The following is a 27,253-nucleotide window of genomic DNA, read 5'->3' on the forward strand; positions in this document are numbered from 1 at the left end:
ATTTCCTTGGTAATGGAAGGGTGTAATTGAATTAAAAGTGACTCGGTCTGAAGAGGAACGTGCTGGGGCTGCACTGCTTCCCTTTGACAGGGAATCACATTTGACAGAATCACAGAATGACCCGGGTTGGAAGGGACCTCAAGGATCATGTAGTTCCAACCCCCTGCCTGGCAGGGCCACCAAACATACACCTTTACTAGATCAGGTTGCCCAGGGCCCCGTCCAACCTGGCCTTGAACACCTCCAAGGACGGGGCATCCACAACCTCCATGGGCAGCCTGTTCCAGGACCTAACCACTCTCCTAGTAAAGAACTTCCCCCTAGACTTCTCCTGTCATTCCATACCCATCTGGCTTTGTGACCAGCTTAAAGGAACTGAGTTTGTTTGGCATGGTGGGCAGCGAATGCAATGCTAAGCTCAGGTGCTGCTCTCGTCTTGCATCCATATGGAGCAACACACACTTATCTTTATCTTTATCCCCTTTAAGTTAAAAATGCCTTTTAGCAAGCTCAGATTTGACATTGCAATGGATGCAGCTCGTGGTCCATGCAGCCCTAATGAATTAATCCTCATTCACACCACATTTGTGGTGTTTTAGCAGTCCCAGCACAAAGCACTGCATTTGTACATCTCGGTAACGGGATTTGCTAACGGGATTTGGTAACGGGACCGGTTGGTACTGTTAGAACACGAACACAGGGATGAGGAGCACGAAGGACACGTTGGAAATGAATGGGATGACATCACATCCCACACACCGCCTCCATTTTGTGCCCGCCCCGTTTACATCACCCACAACCACGACCCTCCTCCACGGCCGGAGATCTCGCGAGAACACGCGGGCTATATATAGGAGGGGGGCGGGCGCGGGGCTTCCTTTAGTGCTTGTCTGCCCGCCGCGCCGCATCGTGCCCAGATCCAGCCGAGAGACCAGGCCGAGAACATGGAGGACAGCGCTATGGATATGGAGAGCATGGGGCCGCTGCGCCCGCAGACCTTCCTCTTCGGTAACGGGATCGGCTCCCCTCGGCCGTACTGGGGGCTGTGGGGCGCTGTGGAGGCGGTTGGTTGGGCTTTAGGCCTGAGGGGGCTCCCGTTGGGCCTCATTGGGGTGGGAGGAGGCCGAAGAGGCGGAGGAGGCCGCGGGGCAGCGCTGAGCGTTGGGCCGCTCCGGTTCCGCTCCGTATGTGGTGGCGATGCGGCCCTTTTGTTCCTCAGACCCTGAGCACGTGGAGCGGCGTGCGGGGACCTGCGGCCATTGCAGCACACATGGAGCATGTGGGAGGGGGGAGATGCGGCCTGTACCGGGAGGGGAGCGGCATATAGAGCGGCCGCGTGGTCGGTCGTAGGTCTGGGCCTAACACAGCACGTGTCCTAAACGTGGATGTGTCCTAAACGTTGGGGCTATGGAGTAACGGGGGAGGTTGGCCATGAGGCTCATCGTTCTCTGTCGTCTGCTCACTCTTCATTACAGGCTGTGAGCTTAAAGCGGAGAAGGAGTATCAGTTCAAAGTAGATGATGAAGAGAACGAGCATCAGTTGTCCTTGAGAACGGTAAGTAGCTTTTGTTTTGCTACTTTTCGAGTTCTGAGGTGGGGTTTTCGAGTAGCGTGTAACTGCTGCGAGGAGCCCGGTGTGGTGTGTAAACTCATTGCATTGAACTGATTTATCTTTGAATAAGCACCGATGTTTTGTGGACTATTACAAGTAATACAAGCTTGAAAAAATGGTAATCTATTTCCAGTGAGTTAATAAATGCTTACTGGAAGGAATTAATGGTGGGAGCTGACATTGAGTGCAATATTCAGTTGTTCCAGGAGCACGAGGAGGGGAAGACTTAGATTAATCATAGAGGGCACATTGCAGCAGAGCACAGGAACTTTACTTTGAAATGGATCTTTCATATACTCCCCAGTTGTAATTTCTGGGCTTTTTTCCCCACAAACTGCTAATAATGTGTGGACTTGGATCTTTTTGGGGCCTGTGGCATTGAGCAGGGCGCAGCATTTTGGGGCCTTGGCTCAAGGCTGAGCATGCTTGTGTTGTTTTCCTCATCACTAATACAAGGTGATGCAACTTAACATGCAATGAGTTTGTAGCTCCCAGCCAAGGAAGTCGTGGTGCCTCTGCATTTTCACTTATATTTAAACATGAAGGTTACACCTTAATGTAAAAGAAAAAATAAAGCTAGAAGTGAGAATTGCTCCTTGCAGGAGATTTGGATGTTAATGTTGTTCAATGCACAGCCTTATCAGAACGATACTTAGGATGCTTTCACTTCAACATTAGTTGTGTGAGTCACGTCTTCACCCTTTTGTTTCACGGATATTACAGTCTGGACTTGACAACGTGCAATTTAGACACAATTGTCGGCCCTTTAGAGTTTGTTTTGAGGGAAGTTCTTTGAGAAGGTTGATGCAGGTGGTTCTCATACCTGTATGGCTGTAACAAAGTAAGAATTGTCACATGGTGATACTTCAGTTGTGTGGATTTGTCTAAAGATTCTCACTTTAGAAGTGAGCTGTAGCATCTCCTGATGGACTGGGGGGTCTTCATTGAGCATGGAGCAGATTCTATGCTTAGCAGAATGTAGTTTTAGGCCAGTGTGGGGAAAAAAAAGTCTTATTCAGCAGCATGATTTTTAAACTAAAAAGATGACCAAAAGGAATGATGGGGATTGAAATAACAGGTTAGTAATGACGTAAGCTTGGCATCTCTTAAAAGAATCTACAAGGAAGAGATGGCTTATTAAGCAGGGTAAGGAGGTTCTGGAAGATAAAGCATGACTCTTGTAAACACTGTGTCTGTGCTCAGGATGAAAGTCTAAATGAATAAAGGTAGACACGTGTCATTTAAGTCCCTGTCTCAAATTGTGCTGGGGAGGGAGGGGAAGTGAGGACAAAGAAGGATGAAAGTGAAAGGGGAGGAGCACTGATGTGTGTAGAGGTAGAAAGTTGTATGAGGGTTAACTTTTATCTTTGGGCTCACTTAGCTAGTGGAGTGGTTGCTGCCTTGTTCCCCTTATTGTTTAGTCTACCTTTGTTGTAGAAGGCAAGACATGTAAATGGATGCCTGCCAGCCACTCAGTAAAGAATTGTATCTTAGTTACTATAATATTGGTTGAACTGGTATAGATGGCAGGGGTAGGTAGCTGTGGGCAGGGAGGACATGCTTTAAAATGAAATTCTCATCCTAGTGGGCAGTCCCACCAGCTGAGTGATTGATTGTAGTGCGGATCCATTTGAGAGGTGAGATCAGAGCACCAATATCACTGCTTCTAATTCACATGATAAAACATTGCCTCATGTAGTGGAGCCTACATCCTGTTTCTTAGTCTTCATTTGATGTGCTTTGCCTAGATTGTGATCACTTGCTTAAAACACATTTCATAGGGAATGGAAGCTTGAGCATGCCACTGTCTGTGTGAAGTGCTTACACACTTAATTCATGAAGAGTGAGAAGCTTTCTTCTCATGGCTGTTGGGAAGGGATGCAGTAAGCCATGTTTGCTTGCCTCAGAGATAATTGTAGTACTTGAGGAAGTTCTTGGTTTTCAGAGGACTTGCATATAACTCTGACTCAGATGCCAGAGGTTCAGAAAACTGGAATTTCTGGCCTGGTTTATGTCTGTCACTTGTTTGCTACCTTCAAGCTACAATTTTCAAGTTATTGGAACGTGCCTGTCTTGTATGTGGTGTAAGGAATCAAGGTACTTGAGTCTGAGATGCACTAGGATGACAGCGCTCAGTACTTGGTGGGTTAATGCAGAAGGCTCGTGCCTAAAAGAAAAGCTCTAAACTCAGCAGCGCCGAGACTTAAACTCTCCTTGAACTTAAAGTAAACAACACAGTGTGGTGTTGCAGTGAGAACTTGACAGAGAAGTAGCTGTAAAGGAAGGGAAAAGTATCGAGGCTGTGTTTCTCTGGTAATAATAGCAGCTGTTTTATCTTCCTGTAGCCATGTATGTGTGCTTCGTCACATGGGCCTGTTACGGTGCTGTCTGGACTTGTCACTGACACCCCCTCCTCCTTGAAAGCAATAAGTCTAAGTTCACTACACCAATTGTCTGGAATCACACACTGTACATGCGAGTGCTATGGGAAGAGAGGTGGTGGTTTTGGGGAGGAGTGTGACTCAGCTATTAGTATTCGCAGATACAAATGTCAATCTTTGTGTGCAGAACTGCAAACACAATTTAAAGGACTTCAGATACTGAAGAGTGTTCTTAGGATGTGCACTGTTCTTTACTTCACAGGTTACATTAGGGCCTGGAGCCAAAGACGAATTACATGTTGTAGAAGCAGAAGCACTGGACTACGAAGGCAACCCTACTAAAGTAGTACTGGCATCTCTGAAAATGTCTGTGCAGCCTACAGTAAGTAAATGGACTTGGAACAGTCTATTACAAATTGGGTCTCAGGTGAGGTGGGTATATTAGAAGAGGGTTTAGGCTGCCCAAATTGTATTGATCTGTCATAGTGCTTAGTGGATTCACAGATGTAGTGAATACAAGTTAAATCTATCTATCTATCTATATATATTTTTTTTTCTTGGCTTGCTGTAGTCACAGGCAATTGACAGGCTTTGAGTCAATTTACACATTTTAAAAATACTACATTTTACTAATATATTGTACTAATTTTACATGTTGTCCTACACAATCACATATAGATGCACCCACATGCAAAGACAATTGTGGATTGGTCTGGCTTTAAAAAGCATGTTTTGATTATGATACACCATCGCCATGTTTTAAAAACAGTGCTATTGCTGCAATTTGACCCTGAACTAATTCCAAATGCTTCTGGAATATTCTCTCAGCTTGAAGAGTGTGGCTGGTGTGTTAAGTTATTAATCTCCAGATGTTGGTGTAGTTTGGATGGATTACCTGTTGCACACACTTTGCTTTTCTCCCTTAGGTTTCACTAGGTGGATTTGAGATCACACCACCAGTTGTTTTGAGGTTGAAATGTGGTTCGGGCCCTGTTTATGTCAGTGGTCAGCATCTTGTAGGTATGTATTGCTCTGGTTACTGATGTTCAAAACTATTCATTCATTTGCAAAACAAAGGGATTTTTACAACTCAATGTAATAAACCTGCATGTCACTGATGCTAAAGCAGTCTGTTATTTATAAGGAGGCATCGGTATTGGGAAGTTCCCACTGCTGCCTGAGGATCTGTGAGCTTGAGTGGTGTCATCTTGCTTATGCTATTGTTAACAAGGTGGATGTTTTAAACATTGCCATCATTTTATCAGCATTAGAGGAAGAACCAGAATCAGAGGATGAGGAAGAGGATACAAAAATCGTGAATGCTTCTACAAAGAGACCAGCAAGTGGAGGAGGAGCTAAAACACCACAGGTACACTCCCAGTCAGATTGCATAGTTCTGTTTTGCTTCAGTGTATTCATTCTGCCTTGGAAGTGAGCAGTTAGTTATTAAATTAGTGTTGGAGAGGTTTGCTTTGTACATGGGTCTTGACAGGTACTAACTTAGAAAAGTGCTGTTAAATACAGCTTGTTTCCAAAGCTGGATGGGCTAATTTAAAGGTTACTTTGACCACTGCAGTAACTGCACTTAAACTCAAACTCTTTCAGTATACTGTTCAGACACTGGTATAGCATAAAGGATTGATGTGGCCATTCTTGCTGTTTCATAGCATTTGATTGGGCAGCTCTGTGTGTTAATTTTTTAGATAAATTGTTCTTAGGACAGAAATTACGTGGAAGAAGAGGTTGCTGACTTTTAAGGCTTAATATGGTATTGATACTTAACATACTATTTCTTTTTCCAAGAAAAAAGCAAAATTATCAGAAGATGATGAGGACGACGATGAAGATGAGGATGATGATGATGAGTATGTATTTTTGTTTTGAAATAGAGGCATCACTTGGAGTATGAGTTGTGTGATGTATCTATAGGTATTAAGTGAGCAAGGTGCTTCTTGGCCTTCACTATAGGAAAAGAATTAGCTTAAATTTATTTCCAAATATAATTTAAATTAGTGTTACTCAAAGATGTAATTTTGGGTTGGGAAAATCAGCCTTGTGTAGTTTGGTAACTTTCTATAGATTTAGGATTTCCTTATTGTAGTATTGATAACTGTAAGGTTTGCACCTTGAGCATTGAAGTAGAAGGCAGTATATTTAACTGCACCGTTGGTAAGTAGAGTATTTTACTTAGCAGCATGTTACCTGTTAAAACAGTTTATGGTGAATGACAAATTTCTAATTGTAGTGATGAAGACGACTTGGATGATGATGAGGAAGAGATTAAAACACCAATGAAGAAAGTAAGTGGTCCATTTGTTATTTTGAATAATACATGTGACCCTTTTCACCTGTGAAGAGCAGTCTTAGAGCTCTTTATTCAGCCAGGAGTGGCAAGTGCTTATGCTGCTTAACCCTTTTAATAGGTGTTTAATGACTGTCTTTGTTTTGAGTGATGTTTGAGGGTTAACCTGAAGACCCTGAAGAGGGAGATTGGGAAAGGTGTGTGTGAAAGGGATGCTTTTTAATTAGCTTGATGTATATAAAGAAACTCTGGCAGGACATGGAAACAAGCTCTGTTGTATCTACACTGGTATGGAAGGGAGGCTGAGTGGTTCTTAACCACCTGTGTGCCATGTGCAGTAGGCTGTGGTAGCTTTATGTATGGGTGTTGGGCATCAAGCACATATTTGTTCCTACACATGGATTATGCCTTGCTGTTTCAGTCTGATAAAGGTGATGGTAGTGACAGGACTTTGGGTAAGAAAGGGTATAAAATGTGTGAGCCTATGGGAAGGGTGTTTAGATGCCTGGTATTCAAAGTTGTCTGCCCTTCAGTGCCATCTGGTGGTAAAAATAAAACAAAACAACTTCACAGCTGCAGAGATTTAATGCTTTATTTGAACGTGTATGTATCGGCTTGAATTTGTATTAAAATAACAGCTTTCTTAGGGACGGAACAGTTAATGTATCAGGTTTTTCCAGTCATCTAATCACTGAGTGAAATGGACCTTTGGTTTAAATAGGAACACAGGAATGTGGTTCATAGATATGCATGTGGCATTGCTCTTCCACAATCCCAGAGTAGATTTCTGTATAAAATACTAGAGAATCTAGGATATAAATGAGGGAAATAGTCCTGTCTATGGCCTTGTAGCAAAACTTAATTGTTCTCTGCGGTGCTGAAGCAGCAAGCAGGCTGTCTTTTCATATGTAATTCACTGTTGTTTCTAATTTCCGCTTAATTAATGGGCACTGAACACACTACATGGGGAATGAGACCTCATGCAAAAACTTGAGGCTAAATAGTGTTTATTTGTCACAGGCTTTTCAGTGTTGTTAGCACCCATAGCAGTATTGTGTTTTCATGGCAAATTGTTTGGAATACTTTCTTTGCAGCCTGCCCGGGAGCCAGCAGGAAAAAATGCACAGAAAGCAAAGCAAAATGGAAAAGACTCAAAGCCGTCCACACCAGCATCTAAAACAAAAGTGAGTGGAATTAAAATGAGTGAAATGATTGTGTTGCTCTGGAAGCTGGTTTCCTTGCCTAGCAGAAACTTAATGTGTTAATCATCAAGTTAGCATGCTTCATGTGCCTTCAGAAACCTGTTACTTCCTTGCTTCATATACCCCATGAAACTCAGTATTTGTCCTTTGTGAAGGTTAGATGTCTGGTAGTTTTTCTGCATCTACTCAAACAAGGTCAATACACAAATTAGAGTGGGATGATGGGTACAAGCATGGCATCTGAAAAGCACAGTCAGTGCGTGCCTTTCCAAGTTGTGAATCAAACTTGGCTGTAGTTGTGGAGGGAGCTCTAAATCAGGGAATGTTTGGGCTGGTTTCAGTTTCGTTTCTGCTTGAAGAAAAAGCAGTGTGGACACGTCCATAGAAATAGTTCAAGATAATTATGATAATTATTAGCTGCTTCTTGTATTGAAGATCAACTCTACAGTAGGTTTCCCAGTATTTCTGTTTTCAGAAAGCTTGTTTTATGCATAACTCTGTATGCAGCTTTGTATGTGGTCTCTAACAAAATGAATAATTTTCAGACTCCAGATTCCAAGAAGGACAAAACTCTAACTCCAAAAACACCCAAAGTTCCTCTGTCGTTAGAGGAGATCAAAGCAAAAATGCAAGCCTCCGTAGACAAGGTGAGTTTGTTCAACTGTGATCAGCCTTATTTTTAACACTTCCAGCAGCAGAAGAATGGTTTTGAGAACTGCATGTTACTGCTTGCTGTGCTCTTAACTTAGTGTATATTGATAAATTAGTATTGACACCCAGAAGTGAAAGAAAGGTGATTTAGAATAAGCCTCTGCTTGTGAGAAAGTGGGGAAAAATATTTTACCAGTAGTAGTTATTAGTTTTGTATTTGCTGACTCAGTGTGAGGCTGCAGGATAAAAGTGGAGCACAGTAATCACTTGGGGTGATGTTTACTCTAGTGGTACAAAATAGTATTAATGTCTTGTGTTTGGGGCAGCTAGAGTAAGGAGGAGTTCTTAGCATGCTTGGAATTGCTTTGTCCTCCAGCAGTATACAGAGTTGATATCCAGAGGCATGTAAGGCTCTGTAACTTCCAGAAGGGGGAGATAGATGCTTGTGATTAAAGCTGTGTTTGGATAGAAGTGCTCTGTCAATAAGTTGCTTGAGTAAAAAGTGTGGTAAGAATCAGCAGTTCTTTTCCCATAAGCCAAGTCTAGATACCTGTGTGCTATGTAGGTTCACTGCAGACAAACCTTTACTGCAGAACAGCTGGAGGTGAGGACCTGACATCACCAGCTGTGGTTTTTTACTTCAGTAACTTAGAACTGCATAAAAATCATGTGTCCTTTGGTGACTGAACAAGACGTTTGGAAAGCTGTTTTTGAATAAAGCTGAAACCTACAGTGATGTCAGTGAATGGAGAGAGGTTTTTTTTTGTGATTTGAGATGAGCTGTGTCCTCCTTATGCTGACAAGTCACCCAGAGATTCACTATCATGGAATGGTTGGGATAGTTTCAGCCCTTGTGCTGTGTGTGAGTAGGGATGACTTCCATTAGAGCAGTTGTTCCAAGCCCCATCCTGCCTGGCCTTGGATGCTTCCAGGCATTGGGGTATCTGTACCTTCTCTGAGCAACCTGTGAATGCTGGTAGGATTAGGCTTATCTTGTGTTTAGATTCCTGAAGTTTTAAGGCAGTTTTGTCCCACTAATGCAAAATGCAGCAAAAATTATTTTAGTGTACAGAGGGGTGCAGAGTGAGCAAGGATGGATGGGTGGTGCTTCTATCAGGACAGACATGCGGATCCTTATGTGGTGAACCTGATGCTGACAGATGTTTTTGAGGTCAGGTTAACCTCTTGGTACAGATGGGTGCTGGGGTGGTTCCTTGAGATTTCATGTTTTTTAAGATGGTGTTTATCTCTATGCAAAATGCAGTGTGGCGTTTAGCTGTAACAGCCAGTGAGTTAACAGCTTAAAGAACAGCTTCCATTGTTTTATTAATGTCATAAAGAAGGTTTTCTTTAGTAAATATTAAGCAGATATCAGCAAGCAAATGAAACCAGTAGATTGCAGGGGTAAGGCATCATCCAGATAACATGAGTGAAGATGCCTGTCCAGGCATTTCAGTGCAGGCACAGTGCTTTGAGAAATACCTGGGTGCCATAGAAAAGCAAACTTAAACCTTTAGCTTTTGGACCTGGCAAGGTGAGTTCAGTAAAATTCCACTTGCGTTGCAGAAGGTTGAAGCTTCAGCAGAGCTGTGGAGCGTATGCGGCTTGTTGCATCATTCCAATAAAGCTTGCTTTTTTTCAAAATAGGGTTGTTCCCTTCCGAAGCTGGAGCCCAAATTTGCCAACTATGTTAAGAATTGCTTCAGGACGGAGGACCAAAAGGTAACTGGATTTATTGAAACCTGATAAAACCCAAAGCCTTTTATAACCTAACCTAGGGATTCTTTTCCACTTCTTAATCTTTACAAGCTTTGGACTCTTTCAAAGGGTTACAAACCACGAACAATGCTTCAAATTAAATGGGAACGGTTTTAAGGGTTTAGTTGGCTAAGATGAGAAAGTTAATATTTTATTACATTTTTCCAGCTTTTATATGGTTGGTAAATTATCTCTTGCTTACCGAACCCACAGAATTTTCCTTTTGGCACCGTATTGGTGAAGGAAATGAGCTGTGGTTTTCCTTGCTGCTGAAGTTGGCCACCTAGGCCAGTCTGCCGCTCAGCCTTTTGTTGGGGAGGGTGTCTGGGAGGGGGAACTGTTTTGCAATTGAGATTATGGCTTTCTCGCCGCGTTTTCTCCCAAAGTCAACTGAACTCTTGTAAGAGGGCAAGCCAAAAGGTGGTATCAGGAAGCAAGCTTCTGTATTAGTTATTACTCAACTTGTACTGGGCTAAAAAGCGTCTTAGATTTCCCTACAGAAATTCCTGTAAGTTGAAAACTTCTCTTCCAGTGACAGAATTCCTTACGCTTTCCTGCTTCCTTCGGTGGTTCAGAGTAAACGTGTCTGATAGGCAAATTGATAGGTTCTTGAAAGAGCGCTTAAAAGCAGTTAGCCTCAGCTACTGGAGTGAGTCTGACATTAGCCAGGGTAGGCAGAGTTCAGCCAATATTTGCCTAGCTGGTCCACACCCATCCTCTCACTTACCTTCACTGAATTTTTATTATTGTGATTGAAGCGAATAACAGCCTTCTAGCAGAAGGATCCGATGTGTTGCTTTCAGCTTAGTTTCCTCTGAAAGAAATGTGGGGTTTTTTTGGTCATTGAATGTCAATATAGCAAAGCGGGTGAAAAATAAAAACCACAACAAGAAATAGATTTCAGTTTCTAACCATTTGTGTACACTTCCAGGTCATTCAAGCTCTCTGGCAATGGAGACAGACTCTGTAAGAGAACCATTTAAACAGTTTGTTAAAGTCTGCAGTCTTACTTCTGTAACCGTTATTTGGCTGTTCTTTTTACAAATGCTGAAAGAGCTTTCCCTACAGTGTCTGATAAATGTCATCCAGATTACCTTGCCAAGAATGTGTTGTCCAAAATGCCTGTTTAGTTTTTAAAAGACGGGACTCCACCCTCAGCTTCATTTTAAGTATGTATGGAATGTTTTGATAAGGCATGGTGGTGTGGTGGTGGTGGTCAGACAAATGGAAATGGTGGGAAGACTAAATGTACGTGGAAAACAAAATAATAAAATTTAGTATTTTAATAAAGTATTATCGTTTCTTTCTTTATGGGTTGGGGGTAGGCTGCATACCAAACCCAGGAGATAACAGGGCTTTTAAGTTCTCGTAGGAGCTACTGCTAACTATTTGAGCTGCTTCTCTTTAGCAACTACACATCGGTCTCGGTCATGTTGTCAGCTTTAAGAACAGCCATACCCCAATTCCGTGAGCTCCGCAGCTACTGAGCAAATGGCTCATAGTGAGAAGGCTTAGTGGTAAGCGGGACTTTATTCTTGTCTGGAAGAGACCACTAATTATGTAATTGCATACAACAGCCCTTCCTGCATCTCAGTTTCTGACCCGCTTCATTGCCTTTTGGTTTATGGTTTCATTCTAACAGCTAAGTTTGTAGGGTTTGTGACTCTGCTTGTAAAATGTAATACTTTTGATTTGGGAACTGCTGGCAGTGCTGTGACTCTGAGGGGCTGCAGTCTCTGAGGTTGTCGCAATGACTGGGCTAAGGGTTTTGTGGAGGGGAGTGTAAGCTTGAATGCTGAAGGATGTGCCCAAGGAGCTCACAATGAGGGGGATCAGTGGCCCATGGAGAAATTCCTGGGAATAACGGAGAGTTAATCCTCTGGTCTTTGAAGATTGAAGACTGCAAATCCCAAAAGCTCAGATGGGCAGGTAGTCTGCATCACAGTTCCTCAGATCATTCTCCGAAGCACTCCAGATAATGGTTGTCCACATTGAAACTTAATCCTCCTATTTAAATGGGGCAAAGCATGTTCAGTTCTTACACTGATCTTTGGAGGCAATTAATTCTCAGAGTAAACACGATGCTTACTAAGCAGTAATTGTTCTTCAGTATGCCCGGGATGACGAAATGGAGCCTTATTAGCTATGTTATTTTTATTGATTGCCTAGCAGTGATACTAAAAGGATCATTTTAAAGTAACTCGTTGGTCTATGTTCAGTTGCTATATGAGGTTCAAATGCCAGGGTATGAAGTCAGTGGTATGTGAAGGGAGGAAAGCAAGCGTGGATGATATACCTGGCACTGAACTTGTTCTCAAAGCTCTTGTCTAAATGCTGTATTGCTTCAGGTGCTTGAATGCTCTCTCTGTGTAGTAACTGCAGTAATGCTATGAAGACCAAAACAACGCTAATAAATGTTGAAACAGTTGTAACAATTAAACTTGATTTAACCCTTGATGTGTGTGAGTTAATGCAACTGACTTTCCTCTTTTTCTCAGCACGAGTCTTGAGACCTGGAAGGCGCTGAAGCAGCTTGTTGGAGGTTGGAGGGTTTGTTTTAACCTGCATGAAGGATGTGCGAAGTTGTTTAGAAGGAAACTTTGGTTTCCTTTGTACCAGATTAAACCAAAAAGCCCACCATGTCTTGTGCTTGCTGGTCATGGCATCACCCATAGAGGCTGCTGGAGTTGTTCTGAAAGTGGAATGTGCTTTTTAATATGTGGAAATGTTACAATTTTATTTATTTAACAAGTTCGCTGCTAAAACAAGTTGGACTCTAGTGGAGATGATGGATGTGATGGAATCCAGTGCAACTCTCTAGAATCAAATGTTTCCCCTTGGAGAAAATAAAGCATGGTAGGGTATTGACAGTGCAGGTCCAGTGTCAGAGATTGCATTTAAGCTTCCCTTAAAGAGCAGCGTATTAAATGGAAGTGTGAGGGTTTGAAATGTGTCTTCCTGTGGGGTTATGTCAACAGGTGCTGTCATATCTATGAGTGAGCGCAAATTTCCTTAGTGAAATAGAATCGATGGGCTCAGGTTAGGAAAACTGCCCTCCATTTTGCCTGAGATGTGGAAATGGTGCAGTAATGTGAGTGTGAGGTTGTCCAGGCAATGAAATATTCTGAGTATGAAGCCTTAAAGAGAAGACCCAGGGTGTGTGTTGTGTGTCTACAAGTCACTGCCTAAAGCAGGGTGTTAATGGCCACAGCCGTGTTTGACAGCGGGATGGTGGAGCTTGTATGGGTGGTTCTAATGGGGAGGTGTGTACCCATACTATAGCCAAAGTACAGCGTAATGCCAAATCATCAGGCTACCATGAGGCATCTATCTGCATCATAGCATAAAAATGGTAATTGTAATGAGCTTATAAGTTGGCTTATTCTGTTTGTTTCTTTCTTTTTTTAACCGATTAATAGTCTTGCAGCTCCAGCAGTGAGCAGCAATTGGTGGCTATGTGCTGCCCGTGCCCCATCTGGCCTGTTGCTGCGTGGCAGTGCTCCATCCATCCCCAAACCTGACTTGGCCTGCTTCTTGACTACAGCGTGTTGCCCTTAAAACGTAATTGCAGTAAAACTCATGTTTTGGTGGAAATTGGTGTTTTGCACTACGAGAGCCTGCATGGCTCTGGTCCTTGGAGGGTGACCTGTTTGAGAATGCAGAGATGCAGCAAGAAAAGAATGATGTGTTTTCTTGTCCCTACCCTGGCAGAGCAGATCTTGGTACCCATGCAGCAGTGCCAGTGCCTCCTGTGCCCCAACCAATGCTGCTGGCTGCAGCTGGTCCCCATGTCTGTTCTCTCTCCAGACTGGATATCTCCAAGCCTGGGCATCCGACTTGAGAGGAAGTGATGGTAAGAAGGATGCTGTCCTGCAGCGAAACAGCATCTCTCAATTTCAGGTCTTGATTTGTCTTCTTCCTTGCATTGCTCAAGAAAAGTGAATTTGTTTTCCTTAACTCTCTCTTGGGTTTCTGTTTGGTCCTGTAAAATTAAATAGCCAAAGTGGAGCATGGAGAGTCTCAGAGCTGGAGAGATGTGACTGGCACAGGGTTTGGCTTCACCAGCACCAGTTGCAGCCTTTGGGGAGGCCCAACACCGGCATGACTGGAAGGGAGCGTGTGTGGGCTGAGGTAATGGAAAACAAGGCTGGGATGGGTGGTGGTTCTGGGCTCTTCGCCACCCAGACGATCCCTTGGGGCGGTGTTCGTGTTGGAGCACTCTGTGTCCTCCCCTCCTCTGGTAATTCTACCAAATGCCCCAGGCCATGTCCTGTCCTTCCAACAGACCGTTACTGACTGGCAGCCAACCTCTCCCAGCTTTCCCTTCCCTTGTTCCCTGCGGAACAAGCAGATATAGATTCCTCTTAGCGTTGCCCCAAAGGAAGACTGGATCCTACTTGAGAAATGTCATAACCGAAGCTGCAAATGAATTTGGTGGTTTGGAGCTCAGCGTTCAATGGAGTGCCTTTATTCCCTGGCTCGGTCTAATGGGCAGTAGGTCCTGGCAAGCAGCAGCACACACAGCTCGTTGCGTTGAGTGAGGCTGGAGGTTTTGTGATCTGGTATTCATTAGGGGTTGCTCGGAGTCCTGACTGTGTTCTGATGGAAGGGGGAGCAGAGTTTGCATGGCTGGGTGCAGGGGAATGGGTTGGGCTGAGAGCTGGCCTCATCCCTTCTCAATGGGGGCAATCCTGGGCTGTACCTGCTGCTTTTTGCTTTTCCTTTAGCCTGTATTGATGCTTTTGGAAGCAATCCCATGTGTCCCATTGGATCAGCTCTTTGGTGTCAGTTGCATGTCATACGAGTGGCTCTTTTAAGAGAGGATTTGAGCCATGCTTTATTTGGATTGAAATGAGTAAGTGAAAAAAAATATATATTACATGTTAATTACGATGGTATAAATGCCTGTGCAGAGACAGCTTAATGCTCCTAATTGCGTGCATGGGCTGTGGTTGGTTGGTTGTTTTGGGATGAGTTTTGTGGTCCTTGCTTTCTTTCTTCAGAAACATTCTTCCATTGTACTACACCTATGAGCTATCCAAGTCCAAGCCAGAAGAACAGGAAAGGAAGAGCAAAGGAGCATGGAAAGGAGTTTAAAGTGCTGGAGTTTGCCCTGTTGCTGTTATTATGAGGGGTGAAGAGCTGCAGAGGTAACAGGGCTGTGAGGTGTTCCCACCAAGGGGGTTGATTGATTGCTCTGTCCTGAAGCCCACCATGAGCTCCTCCAAGGTTGCTCCATATTATGTGTGTGTTGCTCTGGGTTGACACACACCAAACATGGTTGTGTGACCTTCATGTGCAGCCCTGCCCTGAGGTTCAGCAGGGACGGATCCCCACCCAGAGGAGGGGGCTCCAGGGCTGGGCTTGAGGTGGGGACTTGCTGGAGACAGCTTAATTCAGGGGACCTCTGTTAAAGAGGTTTATGTTTAAGAGCTGTTGAGCTGAAAAGCTCCGAGTTAAGGAAATATTAAGTTTTGAAGCTTAACAGCTAGTGATTTTTTTTTTTTTTTAAGGGAAAAATGAAACCATGGAGGAATATAAATGCGAGGAGCCAAGCCCTAGGATTTAGTGCAGTGCAAAGGCTGCAATTTCCCATGGTTTGTGTGGGGATGTCTGCAGAGATCTGACCATTCTTGCCCCCCAGAATCACTCCAGGCCTATAGGTCTGTGTCCACGTGCAAAGCTCCTGTGTGTGGCCGTGTGCTTTGGGCCCCTGGGTTTTCACTCCCAGCTGAAGCTGTGCCCTGCCTTCCTCCTGTGATGACTGAGCATCACAGTGCTGGGCTCGGGTCCTCCTGGGCACACTGGGGTTATTCTGAGCCCTTCTGGCAAACAGCAGCTCTCGCACTGTGCCCCCCCCATTGCCTGGCTCATCTCATTGAGATGCACTGCTTCAAGGTAAAGTGATGAGAGCTGTCAGGAGCTGCTGTGCCCAAATCTGCACCTTGGAACCACCAGAGTGAGCTGAGGTGCTCACTGGATCCAAGAGAGGCCTTCTGTGAAGGAAGCAGGTAGGGGCAGGGAGCTGCCCTTTCTGTCTGTGTATATACACACAGTGTGATGCATTCATTCCTTGCCCTGTACCAAGTGGTGGTTTGTTTTTTCCACCTTTTCTGTTCTCTGTGCAGGGCTGCTTGCCAGGGATGCGCTGTGTTATTCTCCATTGGGATCATAAGACTGAAGGAAGATTTGTCACACTCCTAAGGCAGAAAACGTGGATCTTCTTGAAGTAAACACCATGTTTCTGATTTTAACTGGAATATCTTCAGCTTTTAAACCCAAACCCCGCTGTGTGCTCCCTGCCACCTCCAGCCCTGTGCTCCTGGCAGCTCTCAGTGCATGAGGGGTCCATGGGATGGGGGTCACTTCTCTCTGTGCCCCCCTGGCACTTTGGCTTTGGCACCCAGAGGTGTGAGGCTCCACCATCACCACTTTGCCCAACCTGGTGAAGCCCTGTGGGGAGCTGCTGGCAGCAAAGGCGACGTCCCTCTTTGCATCCCTTCCCGCTGGGTCATGAGCTGTGCTAAATCCCCTCTGCCCACATGTGGCTGCTCACCCTCAGAAAGGCAGGGCAGGGAGGGGAGCTGTGTTGTGCCGCATGTGAGCGATTTGGGGTTTCTGTGGTCCAGAAGGAAGGAGTGAATTTCACTTTTGCAAACACTCAGCTCAGTGACAGCACTGTGGTGCTGCAGGGCGGTGCAGACAGAGCTCAATGCTTCTGGGGGGGGCTCAGCCTGTGCTGTGCTATGCTACCCAACTTATGGGGCTCAGGGCCACCCCAGCAGCTCTAGGGCAGCATCCCATGAACTGTTCCCTGTACCGGGCTCTGCATTTCCCATTGGGTTAACAGGGCCATGCTTGTGCCTTCAGTAGAGTGAGAGTGGGGAAGAAATACCTGATGGGGGTGCAAGGCAGTGTGTTGAGGCCCAGCTGTTGTTAAAGAGCAAGCAGGGAATATTTTCCTGGCTAACTTGGGAGGATGCTGAAGAAGCTCTGTCGTTGCTTTCAGACTTATTCACTGAGCTACAGGTGGGACAGCACTGTGCGGTGCTGTGCTCTGAAGGGCGTCTCTGAAGATGCTGCAGGGAGCGGGCTGTCCCCATGGGTGTGTGTGCTGACGTGCACTGTTACTCGAGTGTTTGGAAAGCTGGCGGTTATGAGCTATGGTTATGTTCTCACTTAATAAGGTGTTAACTGACGTTAGGCTCTCTTCTGAGACTCAGAATATGCCGGAGGTTTGCAGTTCCCGGCTCTTTGTCTGCTCGAAACGAGCTCTCTGAGGCAGGCAGGCACTCACCGCGAGATCCCAAAGTGTGATTATTTTCATTTATTCCGAAGAAAAAAAAAGAAAAGGAAAGAAAAGCAACCAGGAGCGTGTTTGTATATAGAATAAGAGCTCAGAAAGGCGAGGAGGGCGTGTGGTGCCGGCTGCTGTGCGGCGGAGCGGCCGCTGGAGGGCAGGCGAGCCGTGCGGAGCGGAGCGGGATGCAGCGCGGCCGCGGGGCGAGCGATGCGCGGGGCTCAGCCGGCAGCGGGACCCGGCCGGGAGCGGGGGAGATGCGGGGGCCGCAGCCTGGGGGGAGCCGCACCGAGGGCAGCGGGGGTGACGCTGCCGCCCGCCCGCCCGGGGCTCTTCGGGACGCGCCGCGCTCCGCCCGCCCGAGGTAAGAAACCCCCCGTCCCCCCCTAATCCTCCCCCCGGGCTGCCCGCATTGCTGGGCGGGGGGCGCGGCCCCGCTGGCCCCTGGGCCGTTGTGGTTATCGCCGTGTCTTTCTCTCTCTTTTTTTTTTTCCTTTTTTTTTTTTCTTTTTTTTTTTTTTTTTCCTTTTTATTTTTTTTTTTTCATTTCTCCGCTCTGCCCCCTCCCGCTGCGCGGCCGCGGAGCGCAGTGCCGGGCGCGGGGCCGGCCTTGGGGTGGGGGGGGGGGGGGGCACGGGGCTGATGATCGGAAGTTACTGACAATAAGCACCTTCATCCCCCCCAAAGGCGGAGAGAGAGAGGGAGAGGAGGAGGAGGAGGAGAGACAGGGGGAGAGGAGAGCTGATGCCTAAGCGAGTCACTCGGCGCAGGCACGGCGGGCGGGACCACAACTTCCCGGGGCGCGGAGCAGCGCGGAGCGGTGCGGAACGGAGCGCGGCGATCGGAGCGCGCCCATGTCAGCTCAGCGCCGGGGGACTGCACGGCGCTACGGGCAGCACTGAGCAACACTCCTCGCCCAGCGATGTATTCACTGCTCTCCGCCTGCACTTGCCTGTAAGGATTATGGCATATATACGTATTTTATTTTTTTTTCCTTCTGCTTTTTTTTTTTTTTTTTTAAATTATTATTATTACCCCTTTCTTTTTAATTATTATCATTTTTTTTTTAATTATTCTTGTTTTTCTTGGTTCTATTTGGGAAACTTTCATCTCGGAGGCTCCGGTTGCGTTTTTGCCTGCAGCCAGGTGGGAGCGGGGGAGCCGGAGTCCCTTCGTTGAGCGCAGCGCCGATCTGCGCCGCTTAAATAATCGCAAAGAAAAACAAAGCGAGAAAAAAATATATAGCATAAAAAAAAACCCCAAACCCAAACGCGACCGTAAGCATTGCACCGCATCGTCTGATCTTTTGTTGCCTTTTTTTTTCCCTTTCTCCTCTCCAGATGTTTACATTTCCTGCTGCTGTGCTTTCAGGTACAGGTACGTTGTCCTTTTCTTGTCCTCTTTCGCTTTTTGGTTGTTTAAAAGAGATAAAGTAACAAAGGCTGTTCTGACCCCGGCTCTCCCCTCACCTCCGCGCTGCGCTTCGCCCTCCGGTTGCGCGGATCCCGGTCCGGTTGCTCCGCCCGCGGGGTCCGGGAGGCAGCGCTGTGCTGGGTGCGGAGGGATGCACTTGTATTGGAGCTGCAGACGTTCTCCTGCTCCTGGTTTGGTTTTGTTTTGGTGGTTTTTTTCTTTATTTTATAGGGATTTAACTCCCAAAAAACGATACTTTGCAAAACACGGCGTGCCTAAGCCAGGAGGAGGCTGAGTGCTCCCTCCCCTTTATTCTGGAGGAAGGCGTCCAAGCCTGCTGCTGCCTTTGATCCTGCCTGGGCAGAAGGCAGCTGCTGGTGGGGCACCGTGGGTTGGGGCTTCCACTGCCACAATCCCCCAGTGCCACATCCAGGGGGATCCCCATTGCTGTGTCTGTGGGACCCCCAGTGACGTATGTGTCTGTGCGGGACCCCAGTGCAGACGGGCACAGCAGGTGCCACAGCCCTGCTGCCTGCTCAGTGCCACCCAACCCTGTGTTGGCCCTGCTGCACCTGCTGGTGCTCTGCAGCCAGGGGTGGTGCTGTCAGTGCCTTGCGAGGGGCTGCGTCCCTACGGTCAGGCCCAACCCAACAGCCCCATCCTCTGTTCCCCTCCTCCGAACGCATCTACTTATTCTTCTCCTCATCCCTTCTGAAAAATCACGACTCCCCCGGGTGAACCACCAGCGCAGCCCCTGCGTCGCTCAGACCGCAGCTGTAAATCACAGCTCTCCGGTACGTTTTGTTGTTGTTGTTTTATTCCTGGACCTGAGGAATCCCGGCTGCGATGGCACCCGCTGCAGCGGGAGACATTTTTCTGTGATTGTGTGGTAACTGAAGTTAATCAACCCCGGCCCCCTCCCTCTCCCCCTCCCTTCGGTGCTTTTAGTGAATCAGAAAAAGTTTTGGCCTGCTGCCTGGAAAGCACTTGCTAAAATCTGATCTCTTACTTCAGCAGCCTTAAAACTTGGGAAGTTATTGGCATTTATACAGTTGGAGCTCGCGGGCTTCCAAAGCAATAAAATAATATAAAAAAAAAAAAGAAAGAAAGAAAGAAAAGGGAAAGAACAAGTCCGTGCTGTGGTGCTATTAGAAGCACAACTCTGTCTCGTAGCGCGGTATGGGATGCGCTGTGTCAGGGCTCAGCCATCCAGCAGGGCCACATGGGGGTCTGCAGTGTTAATGGCAGATGAAAAGATGTGAGCGCCGTAAGTTTTTATTGCCCATTCTGTTACACTTTCTTTCTGGATTTATTCACGGGATTACATGTTTTGAGCCTGAATGGGAGCGAGGGATTATAGGATTTCTTTCATAATGATCAGTTTGGGTAGGAGTTAGCCTTTGGTGAACCGGAGTAAATTAATGCATCGCTTCGGTTTAATATTTATTTAGGCTAAAGGAAGTTGTTTGGTTTTGCTTAAAAAGGCTCTGCGCGGTGTTGGGGAGGTTTAGGGGCGGATTATATTCTCAGAGTGGATGGATTATATCCTAAGGCCGATTTTTGCCTCCTGCTGCTGTCGCTGTCCCATTGGTGGCGTTGGTTGCGCGCCTGTGCAGGGACCTGGGGCTCTGTGTGTGAAGGTGATGCACCTGCAGTGTGCCCTGGGTCCTGTGATAAGCTTCTGCTGCATGAGTGGTATGGGGCAGAGGCTCCTTCACAGTACAGCATCCCCTGGTGCAGGGTTTGGCAGTGGGTTTGGGCTCATGGAGGAGCCAGGTTTCTGCAGGGTGCCATTGTTGGGTGACACATCCCATGAGGGATGCATAGTGCAGAGTTGAGCTCCTGGCACAGCTGTAAGCATCCCTTTGCGGCTCCTGCTCCATCCCTGCGGCCACGTTCCCATCTTGTCTGCTTCCCAGCAGCTCCTCTGCTGCCCGGTGTTGCTGTGTCCTGAAAGCAGTCCCAGGCAGTAGGGAGGGGGAGTCTCTTTGGGGACACTGGGGAGGTTAAGCTGTTTATGCAGGTTTCCCTTTAGACCCACTTTGCTGCACTGTGGCCTCTCCTGCTATCACTGCCCCTCAGCACTCTTCAGTTTAGCTCTCCTGCCCCTCACCGTGCCCTTCAGCATGATGCGTGTCTGCCTGGCTCATGGAGGGGGCCTGGCAGGGCCTAGCCCCTCACTCTGATGCCTCTTGTGGATTAGGATCCAGCTTGGGAATCTGATCCAGAAGCAAACAGGAGGTCAGAGCAGCGCATGCGGCAGCACAGTGCTGTTTTCACATCTGCTGTTGTGTAAGAGGGAGATGGCTACACCACTCCAATAGTATCCATTTCTTTGAAGCTCCCGTGCAGCTCTGGGCAACCACTATTCAGGGCTGTGTAAATTGGGACATAGATAAATGCTGTTTCCGCGTGCTCAGCAGGCCAGGCCCTGTGTCCTGTGATGGGTGGCCCAGGTGAGGTGAGGCTCAGGGCTGCCATCTTTGCCCTGCTGGGATTGGGGCCATCACTGTCATCTACAGCACCCACCATCCTGCCACGCTGCATTGTCTTTGGAGAGGCAGAGGCCTCAGTCTTATAGATTCCTGTCCAGAGAGGCAAAAACACGTATGTGAACTTTGGTAAACCAGGACTTTTCTGTTGTGGCAATGGGCAGCAAAGCAGAGCTGCTGCTCGGATGCCTTAACCTGCAAACCCATGTGCTGGAGCTCATATTGCAGTTTCAGAGCTCAGAGATATGTGGGGTGCTTCAGGGAGGAAGGATGGGCTTGGTCATGGCAGAGGTGGGCAGGATGTAGTAGGTGTGGGATCAGAGCTCCCCATCCAAGATAGCAGAACATGCTGTGATGGCCATATTTACTTTGTGTTTCACCTTCTGTATTGCAGCTGGCATGGACGAGGCTGGATGGAGGTGAATGATGCTGGGATTTGGAGGGATGCCTGCTTAAAATCTCCTTGTTATGTGCTCATACAGCAACTTGGGCAGATAAGAGTGATAGGAGTAAAGGGTGGCACTGCCCAGGCCCTCCTGGTTTTGTCAGAGCTGGTGTTGAGTCCAGCAGCAATACCAGCACATGGGCAGCACCCGGAATAGTTTATGTTGCCATAAGCTATAGCACCAGTGTGGGCACTGGCTGTTTCTGCAGCTGTATGTGATCCAGCTGAGCAAGTGGACCTGGAGAGAAAGGCTCCCTTGGGGCTGAAAGTCAGTCCTCTGCATACACAACCTGCATCCCTGGATCTTTGGGGCATTGCTGTGGGTTTCTTCCTTTCCTCAGGATCTGGGAAAGCCCCTGCTGCGTGTTCTCCCCTCCTCCTGTCAGCGCTATCTGCTTTTGCTTTGAGTCCTTCCAGATACGGACGCTTTTGATATCAGTTGTGATAAGAGCAGGTGAAAAAGAAGTTCAGGGAACTGTGAGATTTTAAAAAGGAATAAAGGAACATGGGAGGGCGGACACCAGCCCCGAGGACCACCAGGCATGCAACCTCTGTGGGCATCTGCATGGTTCTGTGCCTCAAGGGGTAGGGCAGTGTGGAGCCCTCCCCGTGCCCTGCATCTCCCTGCTCTGCTATGGGGGGATCACGGGGCTTCAGCCCGGTGCCTGTATCTTTTTCTTCATGACTGTTTTTTGTCCCATCCCTGAGCTTCTGTATCTAGGTCCCTCTGGGCCATAGCAGCAGGCACAAGCAGGAATGGTGCAGCCCTGCCTACCTGGCGTGTCTCCTGTTCGCTGGTGTCTGAAATGCCGATGGAGGGATTAGCATCCAGCGAAGTAGCTGGAGGGGAAGTGAGAAAAAAAAAAAAAACACAAAAAAACAACATAGAAAAGACCGTCTGAGTCTGCCAAAGTATTTTCTTATTGGCATTCAGCAGCCTCGCCATAGCATGAAGAGAGAAGAAAGGAGAACAGAGAGAGGAAGGAGGAGGCTTAGCCTGTCATGGTCTGCGTACTTTCTTTTGTGAGAGCTCCTAGCCGCGCCGGTGTCTGCGGTGGGTGGGAGCGGACGTGCCGATCCCTGCCGGGGGCTGCCGGGCTGTGCCCCCTCCCCTCGGCCTCCCACAGCACGGGGCCGGATCGCAGCAGCCGCCCCTGGGCAGCTCCCTCCTGTTGTGCTCAAGCAGCCGCTGGGTTTCAAGCACAGACGGGCAGTGGAAATGCATCCTCCCCAGGTGCAGCACCGGGCTGCTCGGTGAACATCAGCAGCAGTGAGGGTAGGAGGTACCCCATGAGGGTACCTGCTTCCTTCTGCTGCAGCCACTGGATGAGGGGGGTCATGTGTTGACATAAGGAATGCATTGCTCTGCCTTAAGGTGTTGGCCTGTTTCCTTCAGGTGTGATAGCAGCATCCTCTGGGAATAGCTCCTCTGTGCTTGGTGTTGCTCTGATTTCACTGCAGTGGAGCCCTTGGGCTGAGCTGATGGGCAAGTGTTTTGCCCAAGGATCCCCTGGGGTTCTTGGAAACAGAGAGGCAAACTGCAGCAGGTGAAAGTGCAGCACTTTGTCTGTTGGCTTTGGCTGAATGTGTGGTTTGGAAGGGCTGGGTCCAGCAAGCAGCCAGGGATGGCACTGAAGGGGAGCAAAGGGGATGCAATGTACCCTGTCAGCCTCCTGGTAATGTTTTGTAGCAGCGCATTGAGATCTGAATCTGAATTTGGTGTAGCTCCCAGGGAGCTGCAGGTTGCATCTGCACAGATGCCTGAGCAATTAGTTGATAGCAGCTTGCAAGGTGCTTCCAGCACCACTTCTTCCTCCCAGCTCCTGTTTCTCCTCCTGCACATTCTCATTCCCTGTCTTCCCTTCTAAAATGCTGTCTTTGGCACCACTTGCAGGGACAGCTTGTTGAAAAGCTGCTGTATCTTTTGGAATACACTGAGCCACCCTTCTGCAGCAAAACAGAATTAACCTCAAACCGTAGGAGCTTGCTGAATACCAAGGTGTGCGTGTGTGCTGGGTTTGACCCCTGAGGCTGCTAGGCCTTGGGGTTCCAGTGCTGCATCAGCCCCTGGATGTGACGCTGCAGTGCAGCGTTGCACAGCAGAGTTGGGTATCGATTGCCTGGGAAATAAATTATGATGTATGCAGTGCTGGTTTCTGACCCCGTGGTCGTGACCTCACAGCGATTGCTGAGACTTCCGACCAGCTGAGATCAGAGCAGTGAGCAGCCCCCAGCAATCAATAGGAGAACTGGTGGGTCTGGCTGTGGGGCCTTTTATAGGAATAGTGTGCCGTGCTGTGTACACACGGTGCTTTTATCACAGGGAATGGTCAGTTCTTTTGGAAACTTTGCCTAGAATTCCATGGAAAACTCAGTGTTGGGCTTTTATGCTGTATAACAGGCGGTGTGGGATGGGGTGTGAGCATCTGTGCACTGACACTGCAGGGCTGTGTCCACAGCAATGTCTTTGCTGCTGTGTCCCTGGGATGTGCAGGGGAAGCAATAGATGGAAATGGTCTGCCAGAGAGGCTGGGGAGTTCTTCCTGTGCTGTTTGTATAGAAATAGTAGATAATGGGAGTTGAATTGCTGCTGGAATGTTTAGCAAACAAGTACATGGAGTTTACTTCTGCACTTCTCCTTTCTGGGCATTTCTTCACACCATGATGGCGTGTACAAAGCACTGTGGTAAGCCCAGGTCCAGAAGTGGGTCCTTCCTCTGCTAAGCAAATCCACTGCATCCCATGGGCATCCCCAGCACCATGGGAGCTGCTGGCATCTCTGCATTGCCTGTGTGCTGGTCCCTGTGGAGCTCTGCCTGCAGCTCCCTTGCAGGGGGATGCCCACACTTTGGGAGATGCCTAATGATTGCAATGGCTCTTTTGGATTTTCTTTCCCCTTTATTTAAGAAGTTTCAGAAAGGGTTTATTTTCAGAAACTGTTGAGAATTATTCCCTGCAAACAGGAAACCTGCAATGAAAGATTAATTAGAAACAAACAAAACTTTTTCCCCAGCTCAACAAAGCAGAAAGATAAGAAATCCTATTTGTCTGGCATTTGCAGTGTCAAGATTTCCTTGCAGGAGTGTGGCTAATACAGATCAGTACAAATCTTGTATTAGAAAACAAACTGTGCTTTCATTTCTGGCCCTAGGCTCACATGTTTGTTATATCTGATCCCGAAGGCAGATTGACAGTTTGGTTTGGATTAAATTCAACACATGGTTTATGCCGTGCTTTTGATAAGGCTCAATAATTATCTGATATAGACTTTTTTTCATGTGGGCTTTAGTACATTAACAGCAGAATTGTCCATTCTGGGAATATTTTTGCAGTGTAACCATTGAGGAATTCATTTCTGGAGGGAAGATGAAATTACTGATTTTGAGAACTCTCAAGGTCTCAAGTAAAATTGAAACCCATTAACTCCAGTAAGCCTGACATGACCTGGTCAGGTTTCCAGCTATTTTATTAAGTGATAGAGAGAGAATTTTCTTTAAATATCATTGCAAAGGCAGTGGAGGAGGTGACTGGCTCACTGGGAGGTATCGGAGCAGGTTCCTATACTTCTCCCCCCACACCAGGAACTGGCTCCATTCTCTGGGTCTCTGGGAATGAAGATCCGTAGTGTTTGCACCTGTGTGTGTGCCTGCAAGATGGGATTACTGTGCATGAGTTCTGGCACCACTAACATCCATGGGATCCCAGAGCATCCTGCTGTGCCCTGTCCCCAAGGTGGCTCACAGGTACATTGATATGTTGGGTACGAGTAGGTATTGATTGGTACCTTATATATTTGTTACATTAGTACATGGGCTTAGTTCCCTTCTGCTAAGGCTCTTAATCCAAAGTCATTCACTGCTGCTCAGCTCACTACAAAGAAAACAGGAGGGGAAAAAGATCCAAGACTTTGGCTGAATGAGGAGAGGGAAAAGGCAAGATGGGAATAACTTGCAGCCTTTGAAATCTGTGATTAGCAGCCATGGGTCTGGGAACATGGCTGCAAAGCACTGCGTTTGCCCTTGCTGTAGCAAGCAGAAGTCCTGTGTCTGGCTCTTCGTGGGGCCACCTCCACTGTCGTGAGGCTGCCTCCACCTCTGATGCAACTGGTCAGCTCTGAAGCAGATGGGGATGGAGCTTGGCATTGCCCATGTCTGTTCATCAGAGTAAGTCGCACCCAGAGAGTAGCATGAGCCTGCCCAAGGGACATCACAATGAGCACAGCCCTTCCTTCCAGGCAGCGCAATGGCTTATTGATTTCTTTGGCCCACTTACCCCCACCTCTTCAGAAATAATGACCCTTCCACCCCAACTCTAAATCATCCCAGCCTGGCTCGCCCCTAAGCCCTCTAATCTTTTTGGGTTGTTGTTGGTATTTATGCTCGTGGAGGTTTATGATCTGTCGGCGCTGGCTGCTGAAATGCTTTATTTATCCATAGGCTGGGCCACACAGGGAGCGTCCTTATTCTGGTATCATGTTCAGGATGCTGTAGTTAAGGTTTGTGTCAGCACTTCCATGCACAAACCTTGTTATTCAGGGGTTTTGCAACTCTGTGGAAAAGAAAACCAGCAACCTGGCAGAGGGAATGAGGCTCGGAGACGCGGATGAAAACTCAACAACCCACTGCCCATTTAGGGATTATTAGATGGGCAACCTCTTTCCTTGAGGAAAATAGCCAAAAACATCCTCCTCCTTTGGTTGAGCTTTTTAAAAAGAAAACCCTCTTTTGTGTGCTCGTATTTTGAGTCAGATGGGGAAAACACAGCGAGGTGAGACGCAGACTGGAATCCTCCCAGTACCCTTACAAAACAAATGCCCGGCTCGTTCAGAACAGCACTGCCCTGCTCTGAATGAGATGTCCCGATGTGCCTCAGAAGGAGCCGGACTCAGAGGAGCACATGGCTGCCATGAGTGCCTCGTCCCATCCAAGGACCGGCCTCAGCAGACGGAGCCCAGACAAGCAGCTCTGAGGGCTGCTCTATGAACTATGAAAATGAAAAATAGGAAGAAAAAGCCTATTGATTTTTTTTCTTTCAGTGGGGTTTCTATTTGCAGCCTCTCAGATTCCTAAAACGTGGTTTACAGCCCTTCTGGACATGGGATTTAGGGTTTTAGTGATGTTCCTGCGCCGTGCTGCCCGCTGCTCCCATGCCGCTGCCCTCCAACAGTAGGCGACACAGTGCGTGAATGTGATTTACTGCCCCGTTAGCGTGGGAGCTTGTGGGCTTATAAATTACTTGGAGATCTCTCAGTAATAGAGGGAGTGTGGTATAAGCAGGAGAGATAATAGAGCTTGGAAATAACTTTTGGGGAAAGCAAACTTTGGGCTGTTAGCGGGTGTGCGGTGCTGGCTGTGCTGGAGGAGTGCTGAGGCTGAGCAGCCCAGGCTGGGTGATTTTTATGGCTCTCTTTATGGCTGATGGGTTTTGCAGGCAGAGCAGGGTTGATAACTCAGCAGAAACGCGTGCGTAGCCTGTTGTCCTGAGATAGCAGGCTTGGGTCTGCATCGGGGGCGATATGTTGAAGCCAACCTGCCAGCCCCACTGCTTGCAAGAGGGAGCAGGCAGTGATGACATCTTCCCAGGCTCCAGCAGAAAGGAGGTGTGGTGGCAGCAGGGTGTTACAGGGGGACTGGGAGCACCAAGTGTGTGCTCAGTTCTTCTGTTAGTGGGTGCCGAGCTGGTGTGACAGGCAGTGCT

The 27,253-nt window shown here is 47.5% G+C and overlaps 2 protein-coding genes across 5 annotated transcripts in view; both read left to right on the top strand.

Moving 5' to 3' along the window:
- Positions 1 to 877: 877 nt before the first annotated feature.
- NPM1 (nucleophosmin 1) lies at positions 878 to 11,196 on the top strand. 2 transcript variants are annotated; one of them, XM_015876350.3, is made up of 11 exons: positions 878 to 1,008; positions 1,476 to 1,555; positions 4,256 to 4,375; positions 4,920 to 5,013; positions 5,259 to 5,362; positions 5,797 to 5,858; positions 6,239 to 6,293; positions 7,390 to 7,479; positions 8,043 to 8,144; positions 9,796 to 9,870; positions 10,838 to 11,196. In XM_015876350.3, exons 1-11 carry the CDS (start codon positions 945 to 947, stop codon positions 10,874 to 10,876), a joined length of 885 nt encoding a protein of 294 aa, XP_015731836.2. In that variant the 5' UTR covers positions 878 to 944; the 3' UTR covers positions 10,877 to 11,196. The 2 variants fall into 2 exon arrangements, with proteins under 2 accessions (XP_015731836.2, XP_085375076.1); XM_085518950.1 differs by lacking the exons at positions 8,043 to 8,144; positions 9,796 to 9,870; positions 10,838 to 11,196 and having other exon boundaries at positions 6,239 to 6,389; positions 6,597 to 7,436.
- Positions 10,841 to 27,253, top strand: part of FGF18 (fibroblast growth factor 18) — a 69,657-nt gene continuing 53,244 nt past the window's right edge. The window contains exons 1-4 of one of the 3 annotated variants that reach the window (XM_085518948.1): positions 10,841 to 15,917; positions 16,035 to 17,570; positions 17,894 to 18,160; positions 18,547 to 18,583. In XM_085518948.1, the coding sequence (XP_085375074.1) occupies positions 18,129 to 18,160; positions 18,547 to 18,583 (69 nt within the window). In that variant the 5' untranslated portion in view covers positions 10,841 to 15,917; positions 16,035 to 17,570; positions 17,894 to 18,128. Of the gene's footprint in view, positions 17,571 to 17,893; positions 18,161 to 18,546; positions 18,584 to 27,253 lie in introns of all 3 variants that reach the window. The other 2 variants (XM_085518947.1, XM_085518949.1) reach the window with 2 other exon arrangements.

Source organism: Coturnix japonica, chromosome 18, assembly GCF_054131305.1.
Source record: "Coturnix japonica strain WE chromosome 18, WE-NBRP24, whole genome shotgun sequence".
NCBI lineage: Eukaryota > Metazoa > Chordata > Aves > Galliformes > Phasianidae > Coturnix > Coturnix japonica.

Excerpts from the sequence above, each read along its gene's own strand:
- NPM1 (XM_015876350.3), top strand. The coding sequence starts at position 945 with ATGGAGGACAGCGCTATGGATATGGAGAGCATGGGGCCGCTGCGCCCG. Across the intron at positions 1,556-4,255 it reads ATCAGTTGTCCTTGAGAACG|GTTACATTAGGGCCTGGAGC; the intron begins GTAAGTAGCTTT and ends TTTACTTCACAG. Across the intron at positions 8,145-9,795 it reads TGCAAGCCTCCGTAGACAAG|GGTTGTTCCCTTCCGAAGCT; the intron begins GTGAGTTTGTTC and ends TTTTCAAAATAG.